The sequence below is a fragment of the Oncorhynchus gorbuscha genome, linkage group LG26 (assembly GCF_021184085.1).
Source record: "Oncorhynchus gorbuscha isolate QuinsamMale2020 ecotype Even-year linkage group LG26, OgorEven_v1.0, whole genome shotgun sequence".
Classification (NCBI taxonomy): domain Eukaryota; kingdom Metazoa; phylum Chordata; class Actinopteri; order Salmoniformes; family Salmonidae; genus Oncorhynchus; species Oncorhynchus gorbuscha.
This window is the reverse complement of record NC_060198.1, coordinates 28,732,481-28,748,333: the sequence shown is the minus strand read 5'-3', so window position 1 is coordinate 28,748,333 and position 15,853 is coordinate 28,732,481. Positions and strand designations below refer to the sequence as shown.

Sequence of the window (15,853 nt, the reverse complement as noted above, 5' to 3'; positions counted from 1 at the left end):
GTGTGTGTGTGTGTGTGTGTGTGTGTGTGTGTGTGTGTGTGTGTGTGTGTGTGTGTGTGTGTGTGTGTGTGTGTGTTATCTTGAACCCGGGTGTGAGAGTCCCTGTCTCATGCTGACAGATGGCCTGCGAATCTGGTAGTGGTATTGGCACGTCCTACAGATATAGAATCTTAATTTGATCACCCTGTTGCAGGAGAACTTGTAGTGTATTTGAGGTTTAAAAGGCTTCTGAAGTTAGTAATTTCCACTTGATTTTCCCTCATGAAAAATGCATCAACCCCTACAAAAATGACCATTATTTATAATCCACATAATAATTAATATTTCTTGTTGCTGCAGGATAATTTTTCTGTTGTAGCAAATTGGCTCAAAGTAAGATCCTATGTGTACTTCTGTGTGTGTGTGTTCGTGTGTGGTCAGGCATGCTATGAGTCTCACAAACTTTTACAGATGCACAATCGAGAGCATCCTGTCGGGCTCGATCACCGCCTGGTACTTCAACTACTCCGCCCGCAACCGTAAGCCTCTCCAGAGGGTAGTGAAGTCCGCACAACGCATCACTGAGGGCAAACTACCTGCCCTCCAGGACACCTACACCACCTGATGTCACAGGAAGGTCAAAAAGATCATCAAGGACAACAACCATCCGAGTCACTGCCTGTTCACCCCGCTATCATCCAGAAGACGAGGTCAGTACAGGTGCATCAAAGCTGGGACCGAGAGACTGATTCTATCTCAAGCCCACGTTAAACATTCATCACTAACATTGAATGGCTGCTGCCAACACACGGACTCAACTCCAGCCACTTTAATAATGGAAAAATTGATGTAATAAATGTATCACTAGTCATTTTAAGCAATACCACTTTTTATAATGTTTACATACCCTACATGAATCATCTCATATGTACATACTGTACTCTATACCATCCACTGCATCTTGCCTATGCCCGACGGCCATCGCTCATCCATATATTTATATGTACATATTCTTATTCATTCCTTTACACTTGTGCATATAAGGTAGTTGTGACATTGCTAAATTACTTGTTAGATATGACTGCACGGTCGGAACTAGAAGCACAAGCATTTCGCAACACTCGCATGAACATCTGCTAACCATGTGTATGTGACCAATAACATTTGATTTGATTTGAGAAACCTCTATGAACCAAGCTCTGGTGAGGGAGGTAAACGATAAAGAGATTGGGTACTAATGATGTCCGTGCTTGGTGACACATCATTAACACAGAATCACACACGAACATCAAGAGCAATAGAGGAACTTCTGGTGTAAACGTTCTGTAAAACTGGAACACCGACTTCCTGAAAGCAGCACAACGTGTGTTCACTCAGGCGTACACAAACACACACACACACACACACACACAATTTACCCGTTTGTCCCATTGGCTGTGCGAGTCGGCTGAGAGAGAGTCACCTCAAGTGGACCCTGTGAAGAAAAGCAACAAAAAAAATAAACACTTTACCCAGCTAGCACATTTGGTTCCTTGAATGATGTGGACATGTACGTTTTTGGTTTCCCATTGGTTCTGGGAATGAAGCAATACATTTCCTGACCGGTAAAACGTTCTGAGAACAGAAGTGAACATTTCGCCTGTTCTGGGAACATTCATATTTAGGTTGAAGGGAGGTTCTGAGAAAGTTTAACTATGGTTCCCTGAGAGGTTGTATTAATGTTCTGAGAACGGAAATGATAGGTTATTTGAAGGTAATAAAAGTAAGGTTCTGAGAACATGTTTCAGTAAGACTTGTAATAACATTGTTAGCTTAGTTGAACTGTTTTGAACTCCAAGCACAGATCAAAATGAATTTGCTTAGGCATTAATCATGTAAACACGTGTATATTTTCTATTTATCGTGGCACATCAGTGAGATTTGAATCTATGACCTTTTGTTCTTAATCCATGGAATTAGTCCACTGGGCCACCAGGATGGAGCTAGCATGCCATGTTTTTTCAACTCATACAAAGCTGTTAAGTTTAGTCTATTCAAACAGACTCCATTTCAAAGGAAACAAGCGCTCATTAACATCAGGTGTGGCCAATTAGTGGGTGCAACCAACACAGCTGAACACGCTTAACAAGACAGAGGATAGAGATAGTTTTGTTGATGCTCAGAACATAATTTATTTCAATAACATTCTTAGAAAGTTCTCTGAATGTTACTAAAGTTTTCTTGTGGTTCTTTATGGATCTTGTTTTTATATTCTCTGATCTATTTGAGAACATGGCTTTAAATAGAACCATGATTTCTCAGGTAGGAAACGTTATGCTGAAACTACTGAAAATCCCAGAGAAGAATGTTGTTTCTTTTAACATATTCAGAACAATGTAAGCATATGACTTTAAATGGAACCACGATGGAAACCTATAGGAAACATTATGCTAAAGTACTGAAATTCTCACAGAAGAACGTTGTTTCTTAATGTTCTCTGAACTATTTGAGAATATTCCCAATTGTTAAACCAGTTGGAGAACGTTCCTAGAATATTACCAAAATGTCATATTTGAATGTTTGACCTTTTAGGAAACGTTCTGTTCAAGTAGTGTAAATGAGCTTAGAATGTTTCAAAGCCAAGCAACAATCCTGCACCATTCCCAGGAGGTTTTTGGGAAGGTAGTATGCAAAATAACCAAAGGACCAACACCCTCTCACCAAGATCTAAGAAACATATGGTTCTCATAACGTTATGTGCTAGCTGGGAAGAGTCTGCATTCTGATTACAACATACATGAGTAATGAAGGGTGATCAGAGAGATCTATGGGCCAATGAGTTCAAGGTAGATAAACCCTGTGGAGATTTGATGTAGGCTAGTTAATGTGCTATGACAGTTAGCATGGTAGGTTCCCGGGCAGTCTAGATGGGGTGATTTCACCCCTGAAGGTTTGCCCCCCAGCCAACCCTGTGTGTTACAGTATAGCATTCTGCCTGCCTTTCCTGGCAGCCACACCAGGCACATAGCTGCTCTGTACTTGTAATGGTTGGCTTTCTCATCCAAGGGTGAGATGGTTGGGAGAAATATGGCATTCAAAACAGGCTCATTTAACATAAGAACTAGGAACAGAGGATTATTTTGTGCTTTAGCTCAACACACACCCCCCACGCCCTTTTATCCACATCCAGTCGTTTCTGTGAAAAAGGCAAATAACATCAAATATTTGTGGTCGGTCGCACTCCTATCTCACATAGCTGTCCGTGTCTATAAACACACACACATGACAAAATGATATATTCACGTCCCATAAGACTAATGTTGGTACAGTGTCAAAATAAACAAAGAGAAATCAATCCCTTTTTTTTCTTAGCAGACACTTCTAGCCAGAGCACATGAACCTTTAGGTTACTAGACCAACCAAGGCTGTAACACCATATAGCCTACCCTCACATGCTGCTGGCACTCCTCCCTCAGAGAGAGACAGACAGACAGAGAGTGTGTGAGAGAGAGAGGCCAGACCAGGGAGACAAACAGACTAGGCCCATAAATGAGGGTGTAGAGACAGACTCCCGTTTCTACTTTAACTGCACTGATGACTAAGCAGAGGGCTTTTTTTCATTTCCTGGAAAATCACAATGAGGGGCCAACATCAGTTCAGTGTACGGTACTTTTCCTCTTAACAAGCCATCTATCCCCACCCCTCTCTCTGCCGCACACTGAGAGATGTGTCAACTGAATACACGGAGCCCCTGCTAGCAGTCAAGTTAAATCAATTTTCACGGTGGAACAGTGAACTTTTTATTCCGGGACGCCCTGTGAAGTAGCCAGTGGCTGAAAAGGAGATTTCCTTTTACTGCCTATGGGCCCTTAGGAATCCTAGCCTGGCCTTGGAAAACCTCATCAGAGCTAGCCTGTGATCCAGTTGGCCCGTGTCCGTGGTGCGCTGTGTGTTTCTGTGGCCTGTGTTGTTGTCTCTGAGGAAACACGGCCTTAAGGGAGGCCCTGCGGCGGCCCAGCCCGGGGTTCTGGCCTACCTGAAACACTATCCAGGTCAGCTCTGGGCCCCTCGCTGTTCAAACACCACATTTTACTGCTGGGTCTGCTAAGTTTAGGACTCTGCCTCCGCAAAGTGCTTCAGAAAGTTGTAAAAAAAAAGGGAAAAAGAAAAATCCAACTACTAATTTACAGTACGCGCTCTGCTCTGTATGAGGGTAGACACCGGGCGGAGGGCCCGGGGTCAAATGAAAGGATAAGAAGAAGGTGTGAGTAATGTGACTGAGTTCAAGTTTAACCCAGGGACAGGTATTGTAAACGTCAGACGAGCCCGATAGGAATGACTGAATGGTGTCGTAAAGCAATTTGTGAATGAGGCTCGAGCGGGCTGTGGCCCTTCACCCTGCTCCTGGCTCTGCTTGGCCCTCGTCGACCCTCAACCGTCTGGCCAAGTCCCGTTCTCTAGACATTCGGCTCACACAAGACACAGCCTGAGCTTGCCATGTCTGACTGAGAGAAAACTGGTGACGGAAATTATTGATGCCACTGTTTGCCATATGGCAATTCTGCTTATAAATCCAATAAATAAATCCTCCCCGGTCTTATTGTGAGTAGGTACTCTCTACGAAAAGAACACTGTCACTGAACATTATCTCCCCCGTCTGTTAATCTAGGCCCGAGATTCCCAAACTTTTTCACTCACACTTATTTCCTGCTATTCTACACATTTTGTTGCCATTTTAAAGCTCATTTTCTTGTAATTCTATACATGTTGCCTTGTCTAATGTGTATTCGTGTGACACTTGAGTGACTCAAACATTACAAGAAAGTCTATGGGCTCGTTGATCTGGACAAGTGATAAATATCTCTCTAATGACAAGAGGAAAACTGATGATGTACTACCCAATTTTGTGCATTCCACTATCACAACTTTCAGTAGTAAGTTGAAAGCCCCTGCCGATCCCTCGCGCCCCCGCCCCCCCAGGTTTGTGAACCACTGATCCAAGCTACCTCTTTAAATGCATAGTCCCAAAGATGATAGAAGGAGAAAAGAAGGAGAGGATGGCGTGCTATTCAGAAGTCAGGAGGAGTCGATCTCGCTGGAGAGAGTAGACCGAGTGGAAGAGAGGGCAGGCAGGGGATGATTCATCCGGACTGGAGCGGGGGCCCGGGAAAGAGGGAGGGAGAGATGTCATGATGTATTCGTTCCGCGGCTCACTTCCGCTCTCCTCTGGCCCCCCTCCACCACCACCAGCCTCTCCTCCCTCCTCCTCCCCCTGCCTGGCCCTGCAACTCTCCTGGGAGGCTGAGTAACCGGTATGAAATGCTCGGGCTCTGCCAACGCCAGCCTGAGGACCAGATGTGTGGCCTGAAGGTGGTGAGGCCGCGACGCAACGGAAACCAAATATAAACCAGTGTACCGTAACACCTCTGAAGACTCTTTTCTAATAAAGATGGGAGGGCAGAAGCATCGCCGTTAGCCGGTTAACGGGACCCACTTTCGGGCAAGCCACGACTGGACCTGTTTCTTCCTCGTAATGCTAGCAGCTGTCGTAGACAGGCACATTGCCGGGTGGCAAACATAGCTAGGCCTACATTGCATCTAGCAGAATGCTGAGATTTAAGTGGAAACATGGAAGGGAGAGAGAATGACGGATGTCCTCTCCTAAAATTAGTGCCCTGGCTATCTCAACACTGAAGGCATTCAGCTCAGCCTGCCTGACTGTTTGGGCAGCTGTTGGGAGAGCAATTTCTTTGAATCCGGATTGTAAACATGCAGGGGAAAGGTTCTGAACTGGCCCAGGCAGTGACCGCTCTGCCAGCCAAGCCTGCACAAGCGTCACAAACTGCCTCGTGCCTCCAACTACAGCTGGAGCACAGGCCGGCCACAGAGCGTCACTCCAGGGTTTTAGTATTACGGCTGTTACTCTTCACAACCCTTCTTGGCACCGCAGAGGAAAAGGTCGACGTAGAAGTTGGTGGTGGTGAAGATGTTGGATGGATGTATCTGGAGCGGAGGAGACTCCTCACTCCTCCACCAGGCCCGTGGGTAGCTGTGGTCATCCCTGGCAGCAGCAGGGGCCACAAGCTTTTACAGAGAAAATGTTCCAACACACACACACAGAGGGAGGGCTGGGAGGTCTGACCTACTGCCTCAAAGTGCGGCTTGTCCAACGCTGAACGTAACTGAGGCCAATGTGTAAACAGTGGAACTTCCCTGTAGGGCTTTCCCAGGACCAGGACTCATCTACGACACTCACCTTCCGACCCCACCCCCAAAACCACCACTGACACCATGGAAAGCCAAATATTATAGTTCACAAATCCTTTGATTTTCCTTGGGATGGACGGCCTTCGGAGTCTGTGCTGTAATGGTGCATTCTTAGTCTGGGTCAGCTGAGGTCTAATGGTTGGCTCAGCAGGTAGTATTGACTGGTCGTATCTATATCCAGCACACATCAGTGAGAGGGGTCAGGCCGGGAGGAAACAGGATTAGCAGTAGGCAGGAAATCAATCATCAATATTTTCTCGGGAGTTGTGTCCGGTTATAGTTAAGAAGCTGATACAATCTCAAGTGGGAGGTGAGGCCTACTGTTTGTAGAAAAGGGTATGAACACACAATAACCTAAGTCTCTGGAAGCAAACCAAAGCCAGTGGTTTGAACAGTAGGCCAGACCCCCACCACCACTCATTCACATAGCCTATGCTCACTGTAGTCCACATGATACAACAAGGACGGCCACACAATGAATGTGAAATCAGATCATTATTGATTTGAACAGGGATGTTCTTTAGCGGTTACTCTCTTTGTGCTCTTTTGGGAAAGGAAGTGTGCAGCACACTATTGGGTAAATCCATATTAATTCATTTCAAAAGCTAACAAACAGGGTTGTCAAACCCTCAGAATTTCTTGCGCAAAAATGTTTTCAATAGAAATGGATATTTCACAAAAACATCTTTACACGTCAATTATCCCCCCAAAAAACGTGGAAAATCCAATTCTGTTCATACGTTGCAGCTTAGACCCGACTTCAGATCCTCTGAGGTGTTTGTGTTGCGTCGCCGTCGGTTGAGACACAACATGCTGTTGATTACAGGGTGGGTGTCATTTCAATCCTAGAAATAGAATTCATAGAATGGACCTATCCCTTCAGACTAGTTGTAGCTGGTATACCATTAAAATGTCAATTCAATTGCAATTTTAAGATCTAATTCCTACCACAAAGATGGCCGCCGGTCCACTCACCGTCGGATGTCAACGGGTCATGTCTGTATTACTATCTATCCTTCAATGAGTTCAATAGATTTCCTATGGAGGACTGACAGTAGCCTAAAATGTAAAACAACATATTCCCATTCAAGTCATCATTCTCTGATATGTGGACCTCCAACCATCTTTATGGTATTATCTGAAAGTCTAAATATCTATTTAATTGTCATTTTAGTACATTTATCAGCCAAAACATGACACCCACCTGTATTCAAGAGCAGGCTGTGTCTCAACACCAAAACCTTAGATAATGTAAAATATGGTCTAAACTACAACATAGGTGAATATGTCATTAAATAAATGAAATTATAAAACAGTTTGACCACCCTGTTTGTAAGCTTTTAAATGGTATCTCAACCATTGATCTTTGCCAGTGCTGAGGACATGTCTTATGGTATGCAGAGGTATGCAAAATAAGTCAACTTTGAGCACCTTTATCTCTTGAAGGTTTTGGCATTCAGGTCCAAAAAGTCACTTTCTGACCACTTCTACAACGGGATAATATGTATGGAAGGTTGCGTTCAAATCAACACGGGTGCTGTCAAAAAGTGATTGAACTCAAATGGATTTACCCCACTGTAAGTCACAATGAGGTAATGGCAGAGAGAAGACATGATTGCGAGGCTAAAAGGGGCGGTGACAGTTTTTGGCCTGGATATGCATGGCTAGGTTAGGGTTATGCTATATGGTGGGAGGTTGAGCACAGGAGGTTGGTGTCCCCTTAATTGGGGAGGACAGGCTTGTGGAAATGGCTGGAGCGGAATAGGTGGAATGGTATCAAACACATGGGTTCCGTGTGATGAATGCCGTTCCATTAGCTCCCTTCCAGCCATTATTATGAGCCGTCCTCCCCTCAGCAGCCTCCACTGCTGTGGACAGGGTCTTACTTTAAGCCCATCAAGCTGCATTAACTGAGACATACTACAATAGCCCTGCATTGATTGAGGAAATGGACCATGGATGGATTTTTTTTTTTTTTTTTTTAGCTATCACTGCCAGACAGATGGTGCATAATGATCAAGACATGGGATGTTTGCCAAGAACAACTCTCCACTACGGACACCTCTCTGGATCTCCCTGAGCACCAGATGTTCCTCTTATCTCCGGACCAGACCCGTCTGTTAGTGCCGTTGGACTGATGGGAAGAGACCTGCCTATCCATCGCAACTCAAGACCATTTCCATAAAAAAGTATCTCCCTCCAGTTTCTAAAGCATACGTGTGTAACAGCTGGCAGACAGGACGGACGATAGGAATGGATATAGACTATCACTCATAACATCTTCAGGAGGGGAACAGGAGGGGAGAGTGGACTATTCGGCTGGATGGGCGTTTCATGCTCTTGTTGTGGAAGAAGACCTGCTGCCCAAGTCAAGCTAAGCACTGCAAGCAATAAAGAAAATATGACTGAAAGCTTAACATGAAGAAATATTGAATTAGGCCTTCAACTAGAGGGCTTGCTCAGCTGCTGTCAGTCATATTGACTTTGACGATGAATTCTCGGCAAAGCTCCTTTTTAAATGGACATGTCAGGAGGGCGCAGTACATTGTGTCCTAGAGTGACGCAAAGAGGTTACCTCAATACAGGGCAACAATGACCCCACACAAAGCTGAACTCTCTGTGCCCGATTATGTGACTGACAGTACAGAGAAGACAAGGCCACAGTCTTGTTTGCCATACAGTGGACAGAGGCCACAGGATCGATGCCATTTAACACAGGGCTTTATTGGTTGCATCACACTGCGTGAGATTTCTCCATGTAGCCCAGGCCTCAAAAGAACAGAACAGACACAGGGATCAACGCACATTCTGTCTGTCTGTGTCGTGGAGGGAGCAGGTCACACGAATGACCTGACACGATCCCTGTATCCTGGAAAAGGAATCAGTCAGGTCAGCATGATGGTAGTGGTACCACTTCAAAACTGTAAATATGGGCTCGGTGACAAAGCTGATCTAACACAACCTCTAGTCTAGGCCTATCTTTGTGCACATCGGCCTGCTCATTCCTGCTTATGTCTGCATGTTACCATGTGTATCAATCTGGAATAGGATTCTAAAGTGGAATATGGTTATTGGTGTTGTTGTTGTTGCATGGATAGACAATTCCCTGACCCAACTTCGTTTTCCTGCTGTTGAATCCACAGCCAGCAGTGAGTGTATTCATGAGCTGGTGTTCAGGGCAAAATCAGGAAGGTGGATACAGTTGGGTGACAAGGAGTCATGTAGCCAGCTATACCTCTCTGTGGTGAGGAATGACGTTGGTTCATCAATTTATAGCTGCCACTTACTTGTGTAAAGCAAGCTGCACCGTCAGTTGTGCTGGCTACGTAGCATATTCTTAGTTATAACTATGTTATAACATGTACATGTGTCATAGCAAGCAATCAGACTCCAATACAATTTCTACTTTGTGTACTCTCACACGTGTTCCATACAGGTTAAATGCTTGATGACTTTTTCTAAACATGTAGCGTCAGCTTTTATGTCTCCCTATGTAGCAAAATCCCAACTGACTGACATATTGGCTGTTCTTTAGTAGTCAGGACGATGAGAATAATACATAGGCTGCGTATGACAAGTCTTAACAACGCCGCATAACTGCATCATAGGGGAGGAGGGGACAGACAAATCATATTAACATGGTAATACTAATAATGCATGCAGATAAGGTTCCTTACACGTCCGTTGCAAGTCAGATCCTCCTTGTTGCGCAACTCAAACGATTCTTCCTCCTCTTTCTCCCCATAGTCCCGTCCGAGCAAATTGAAACCCTGCCTGCAGCACAGAAACCAACAAAATCCTTGCACAGGCATTCAAATCGGGTAAAGTCAGGTGTTTTCGACTACTCTTGTCGTAAAGTCAACATTCAACGTCTGGTCTCTGGGGGTTACGCGTGTACCTCTCACAGTACGTAACTAAATCCAGAGTCGCGTGAGGATAACATCCAAGTTGAAATAATTCTCTCCATAGACTTCCAGAGGGAATGTGACAAACAGACACATACGCCAAGAGGACAGTCCAACACTGGCCTATAGAAGGAACATAGAAGCTATCGAAGAGTTCAACCTGGTGAAAATGTGTCTGAAAGTTGTGTCAAATCTGTCCTTCCAAAAGGTGATGCCTTGTCCCGAGACCTTGCTCGTATCTGAAGTCGTTGCACAAGTTATCACACGCTAACTAAAATACCAATATGTCTACTTTCACGCCTAAATGCCACTACTGGCTGACAAAACCGTGAATATTGTAAATAAGAGCCGTCTAAAGAAATCAATATGAAGAGCGAAATTCGTGTGGCCTGCTGCTATTCACATACTACAGTGTAGTAGCTAAACTTAAGGTTAGGCAGGCGATTATGTCTGATTTGACTTGAGTTTGAACAAAAGCGTGCCAGAGATCAGCCAGCCTTGAAAGGGCGGGTCGAGCCGTCCCCTCTTGTCGAATGCGAAATATAACTGGCTGGACTATAACACGCCCAGAAAAGGCACGCCCATCTTACACGCCCCTCTTCCCACAGACTATTGCGTCACATGCCTCTTTGATGACCTACCACTTTAGCATCCTTGCCCGTCATTCTTGAGAAGATATGGTTTCTTACCAGGTCTACTTCATGTTTGTGTGAATGCTACTGTAAATACCGTGTTGGTAGGCCCAAGCCAGTACTTTTGTAATTGTGTATTTTCTGGCATTTTTTCCTGGTTTATTTAGCATGTGTGTGTGTTGTGCGTGCGAGTGTGTGAGTGTGTGAGTGTGTGCCCGTTAATACAGGCATTTTCCCTCGGAAACACAAGAAATGCCTCAATAGAAAGCAGATGGACTCTGCCTTTATTCTCTATTCCAGTAAACTCCCTTCAATGACTTCACGGCAGTTATGGTGATCACTGATCACTAATAGTCAGAGCTCTTCTTCCCAAATGTTGTTAACAGATATGCCTGTCTGTGACTTTGTTCGGGTTTGCACAACAAGAAATAATTTTTCTCTACATGTGATATCAGATTGAACTCATGAGTGTATTACTTTGTGGTTGGAACTTCTTAAGACTTGATCAGATCATATCTAGATGTGTTTTTAGCCAATATAAATTTGTCAAATTATACTTGTTGTTTTGTTCCAGAGAATGAATATTGATCAGTAATTACCAGACAATATAGCTTTGACACTAGACTAATATACTAGACTAGTGTATGAAATTTGCTTTGAGAGCAATTCAGGAGAACTAGAAAACAACCAACACCTCAAAACTTCTATCCACATTCCCCTGACTTACACAGGCCTACAACCTCTTAAAATGGTCCACTTGCACACTGTCATGAAGACGGCGCGACATTGCCTCTTCTCCCTCAGGATTTGGCTTGGGACCTCAAATCCTCTGCATAATTACTTGGTATGGCAACTGCACTGCCCTTGATCACATGGTGCTACAGAGGGTGGTGTGGAGAGCCGAATACATCACTTCCTGCCATCCAGGACCTCTATACCAGGCAGTGTGAAAGTAAGGAAAATTGTTAAAGACCCCAGCCACCCAAGCCATAGACTGTTCTCTCTGCTTCCACGCGGCAAGCGGTTCCGGAGAAACAATTATGACAGCAACAGGCTCCTGAACAGCTTCAATCCCCAAGCTATACGACTGCAAAATAGCTAACAAAATGGCTACACAGACCTTCTGCATTAACCCTTTCATTTTTATTTTTGCACAGACTCTATGCACACACACACACACACACACACACACACACACACACACACACACACACACACACACACACACACACACACACACACACACACACACACACACACACACACACACACACACACACACACACACACACACACACACACACACACACTTAACACGCACACACATTCATACTAACTCTACACACACCCACACACACACACTCACATGCAATCATTAAATATGCTGCTGCTGCTAATCTGTTTATCATATATCCTGATGCCTAGTCACCTTACCCTGATAAATATCAACCTCTACCACTCCAGTATCCATGCACACTGTAAATATGGTATTGGCACTGACCCTGGAACTGACCCTGTATATAGCTACTGACCCTGGAACTGTCCCTGCATAAAGCTACTGACCCTGGAACTGTCCCTGCATATAGCTACTGACCCTGGAACTGACCCAGTATATAACTACTGACCCTGGAACTGACCCTGTATATAGCTACTGACCCGGGAACTGACCCAGTATATTACTACTGACCCTGGAACTGACCCTGTATATAGCTACTGACCCTGGAACTGACCATGTATATAGCTACTGACCCTGGAACTGACCCTGTATATAGCTACTGACCCTGGAACTGACCCTGTATATAGCTACTGACCCTGGAACTGACCCTGTATACAGCTACTGACCCTGGAACTGACCCTGTATATAGCTACTGACCCTGGAACTGAACATGTATATAGCTACTGACCCTGGAACTGACCCAGTATATAACTACTGACCCTGGAACTGACCCTGTATATAGCTACTGACCCGGGAACTGACCCAGTATATTACTACTGACCCTGGAACTGACACTGTATATAGCTACTGACCCTGGAACTGACCATGTATATAGCTACTGACCCTGGAACTGACCCTGTATATAGCTACTGACCCTGGAACTGACCCTGTATATAGCTACTGACCCTGGAACTGACCCTGTATATAGCTACTGACCCTGGAACTGAACATGTATATAGCTACTGACCCTGGAACTGACCCTGTATATAGCTACTGACCCTGGAACTGACCCTGTATATAGCTACTGACCCTGGAACTGAACATGTATATAACTACTGACCCTGGAACTGAACATGTATATAACTACTGTATATAGCTTACTTACTTTTTTGTGTTCTTCTTATTTCTATTTCTCATGTATTTTTGTCCTACTTTACTTCAATTGATAGTACTACGGATATTGATTACTGGGTTGTTGGGAAAGAGGTTGTAAGAAAGGCATTTCAATGTATTTGTGACAATTAAACTCTTTCTACACTACAACACTCCACCTCTGTCCAACCCAAACTCTAACTCTTATACTGTCCTTCTGACGCCCTCAAACACACACACACACACACAGTCCCCAACCCCCCCTCCCCCCACCTTCCCCTCTTCCACTTTGCTGAGCACTCTGTAAAGGTGCCGTGGTAGAAGGCAGAGTGACTGGTACTAAATCCAGACACGTGATATCTCTCTAAACCCCTCGGCGCTCACTCTCATTTCTCCCTTAATATCCCTTCATTTCCCCTGCGCTGCTTGGAGTAAACTCCCCCGTGCATTCATGCTCAGCCGGCCTTAACTCATTCTTGACTGAAGGGACATTCATTTGGGATCGCTGTGTGCTGCAGACTACTAGTCTGTCTGAGGATCAATCCCTACTGGTTGTGTACGTGCCGCTCTTGGCTCAATCCCTTTAACATTTCTAAAGCACATGCTTAAGCATTCATGTCTGCATGTGTACACACACACACACACACACACACACACACACACACACACACACACACACACACACACACACACACACACACACACACACACACACACACACACACACACACACACACACACACACACACACACACACACACACACACACACACACACTGTCTCCCCCCATGCTCTGTGATCCCCCCACCTCTTCTGTACCCCGTAGCACAGTGAGGGATGAACTCTCATTATTGTGTGCATCACAGCAGCTCAATAGAAGCCTATGGATGTCCCTGTTCTGCCGAGTGGCAGCGCCATGCTGTCATGTACCATAATCTCTCTGCCTGCCTCCCTCCCTCAGCCCCGCAGGCCACCCCTAGCCCCAGCACTATGAGGGGGAGAGGAAAGGAGCTGCTCACTGTTTCACAAAAACTGTACCATGACACAGGAAGAGCGAGAGAGTGGGGGGGTGGCCTGAGGTGCGGGCGTGAAGTTTTAGTTCTGCTTATATGTATGTGAGTCTCTCTCTCTCTCTCTCTCTCTCTCTCTCTCTCTCTCTCTCTCTCTCTCTCTCTCTCTCTCTCTCTCTCTCTCTCTCTCTCTCTCTCTCTCTCTCTCTCTCTCTCTCTCTCTCTCTCTCTCTCTCTCTCTCTCTCTCTCTCTCTCTCTCTCTCTCTCTCTCTCTCTCTCTCTCTCTCTCTCTCTCTCTCTCTCTCTCTCTCTCTCTCTCTCTCTCTCTCTCTCTCTCTCTCTCTCTCCTCTCTCTCTCTCTCTCTCTCTCTCTCTCTCTCTCTCTCTCTCTCTCTCTCTCTCTCTCTCTCTCTCTCTCTCTCTCTCTCTCTTTCTTTCTTTCTTTCTCCCCCTGCTCTCCTCCTTCAGGCCGCCTCTCTCCTGCCTCTCAGTTTCCCTCAGTTGAGATATGATGCTCCATTAACACATGCACTCACACACTCACTCAGGCAGGCTAACCTGATACAGTGTTCCAGGCTGACGCACCGGATCAGGAGTAGTGGGGCTGGTGAATGTGGTAGTGGGCCCCCCAGTGCAAACACAGGCCAGCCTTGCTCCTCTCCTCTCTAGCCTGGGGAGTGGGGAACCATGTCTTTGACCCCACTCTCTGAGGGTGTCACAGGGGGATTGGGATATGCATTTTCACACACTTGTACATGTGTGAAACAGGACAAATATAACCACCCTCTATCTGACCTTTTTGATGTGTGTCCCTGTAGTGAGAGATCAGAGAGAGAGAGGGAGGGGGGGGGGCTCTGAGTTGATGGGGTGGGGGTGCTGCTTGGTTGGTATGTATGAGATTGGGATAGACTCTGCTATCCCTGGAAAAAGAACATAGGGTGTATAGGAGAGATTGCTCTAGAATTTGTAGTCAATCTTGGGGAGGAGGTCCACACAGGCAGACAGACAGGGTAGGGGTCATCTTGTAAAGATATCTCTTACTCTTGTTTCCACTCAATCTCCCAACCCACTCACTAACTCTCTCTCTTCTGGTGGGGTATTCATCAAATATTTCCCCCAAGCCTTTCTGCTGGCTGATCCCACCCACTTCCTGTCTTCCTACCTCTCCGCTCCTCTCTTCTCCTCGGCCACCCCAGCCCGTTTGTTGACATTGGTGGTTTGGTGTTTCCAAGGGAGACGTTTTGTAGAATGGACCCAAGTCACACATGTCGGGCTGATGGGAGACAGAGCAGAGCAGGCCCTGTTGTTCACAGTCTCTCTGTGCACCACCAGTTATATGTAGGATTACTGCACACGTCTTATGGGGGTGTACTTGACTGATTATTAACATTGACGTTTCCGTGAAGCTTTAAAAGTCAGTGTAAATTAGTGGACCCTACGGTCTTGTCAGGGATTGGAGCAGTTGATAGGTTAGGATTGGAGCAGTTGATAGGTTAGGATTGGAGCAGTTGATAGGTTAGGATTGGAGCAGTTGATAGGTTAGGATTGGAGCAGTTGATAGGTTAGGATTGGAGCAGTTAATAGGTTAGGATTGGAGCAGTTGATAGGTTAGGATTGAAGCAGTTGATAGGTTAGGATTGGAGCAGTTGATAGGTTAGGATTGGAGCAGTTGATAGGTTAGGATTGGAGCAGTTGATAGGTTAGGATTGGAGCAGTTGATAGGTTAGGATTGGAGCAGTTGATAGGTTAGGATTGGAGCAGTTGATAGGTTG

The 15,853-nt window shown here is 45.4% G+C and overlaps 1 protein-coding gene across 4 annotated transcripts in view; it reads right to left on the bottom strand.

The window, feature by feature from the left end:
• Positions 1-10,577, bottom strand: part of LOC124015321 (unconventional myosin-X-like) — a 48,131-nt gene extending 37,554 nt beyond the window's left edge. For 3 of the 4 annotated variants that reach the window (XM_046330490.1, XM_046330491.1, XM_046330492.1), the window contains exons 1-2: positions 9,903-10,577; positions 1,398-1,453 (exon numbers count right to left, since the gene is read on the bottom strand). In XM_046330490.1, the coding sequence (XP_046186446.1) occupies positions 1,398-1,453; positions 9,903-10,037 (191 nt within the window). In that variant the 5' untranslated portion in view covers positions 10,038-10,577. The remainder of the gene's footprint in view (positions 1-1,397; positions 1,454-9,902) is intronic. The other variant, XM_046330494.1, reaches the window with a different exon arrangement.
• Between the last annotated feature and the right edge of the window lie 5,276 nt (positions 10,578-15,853).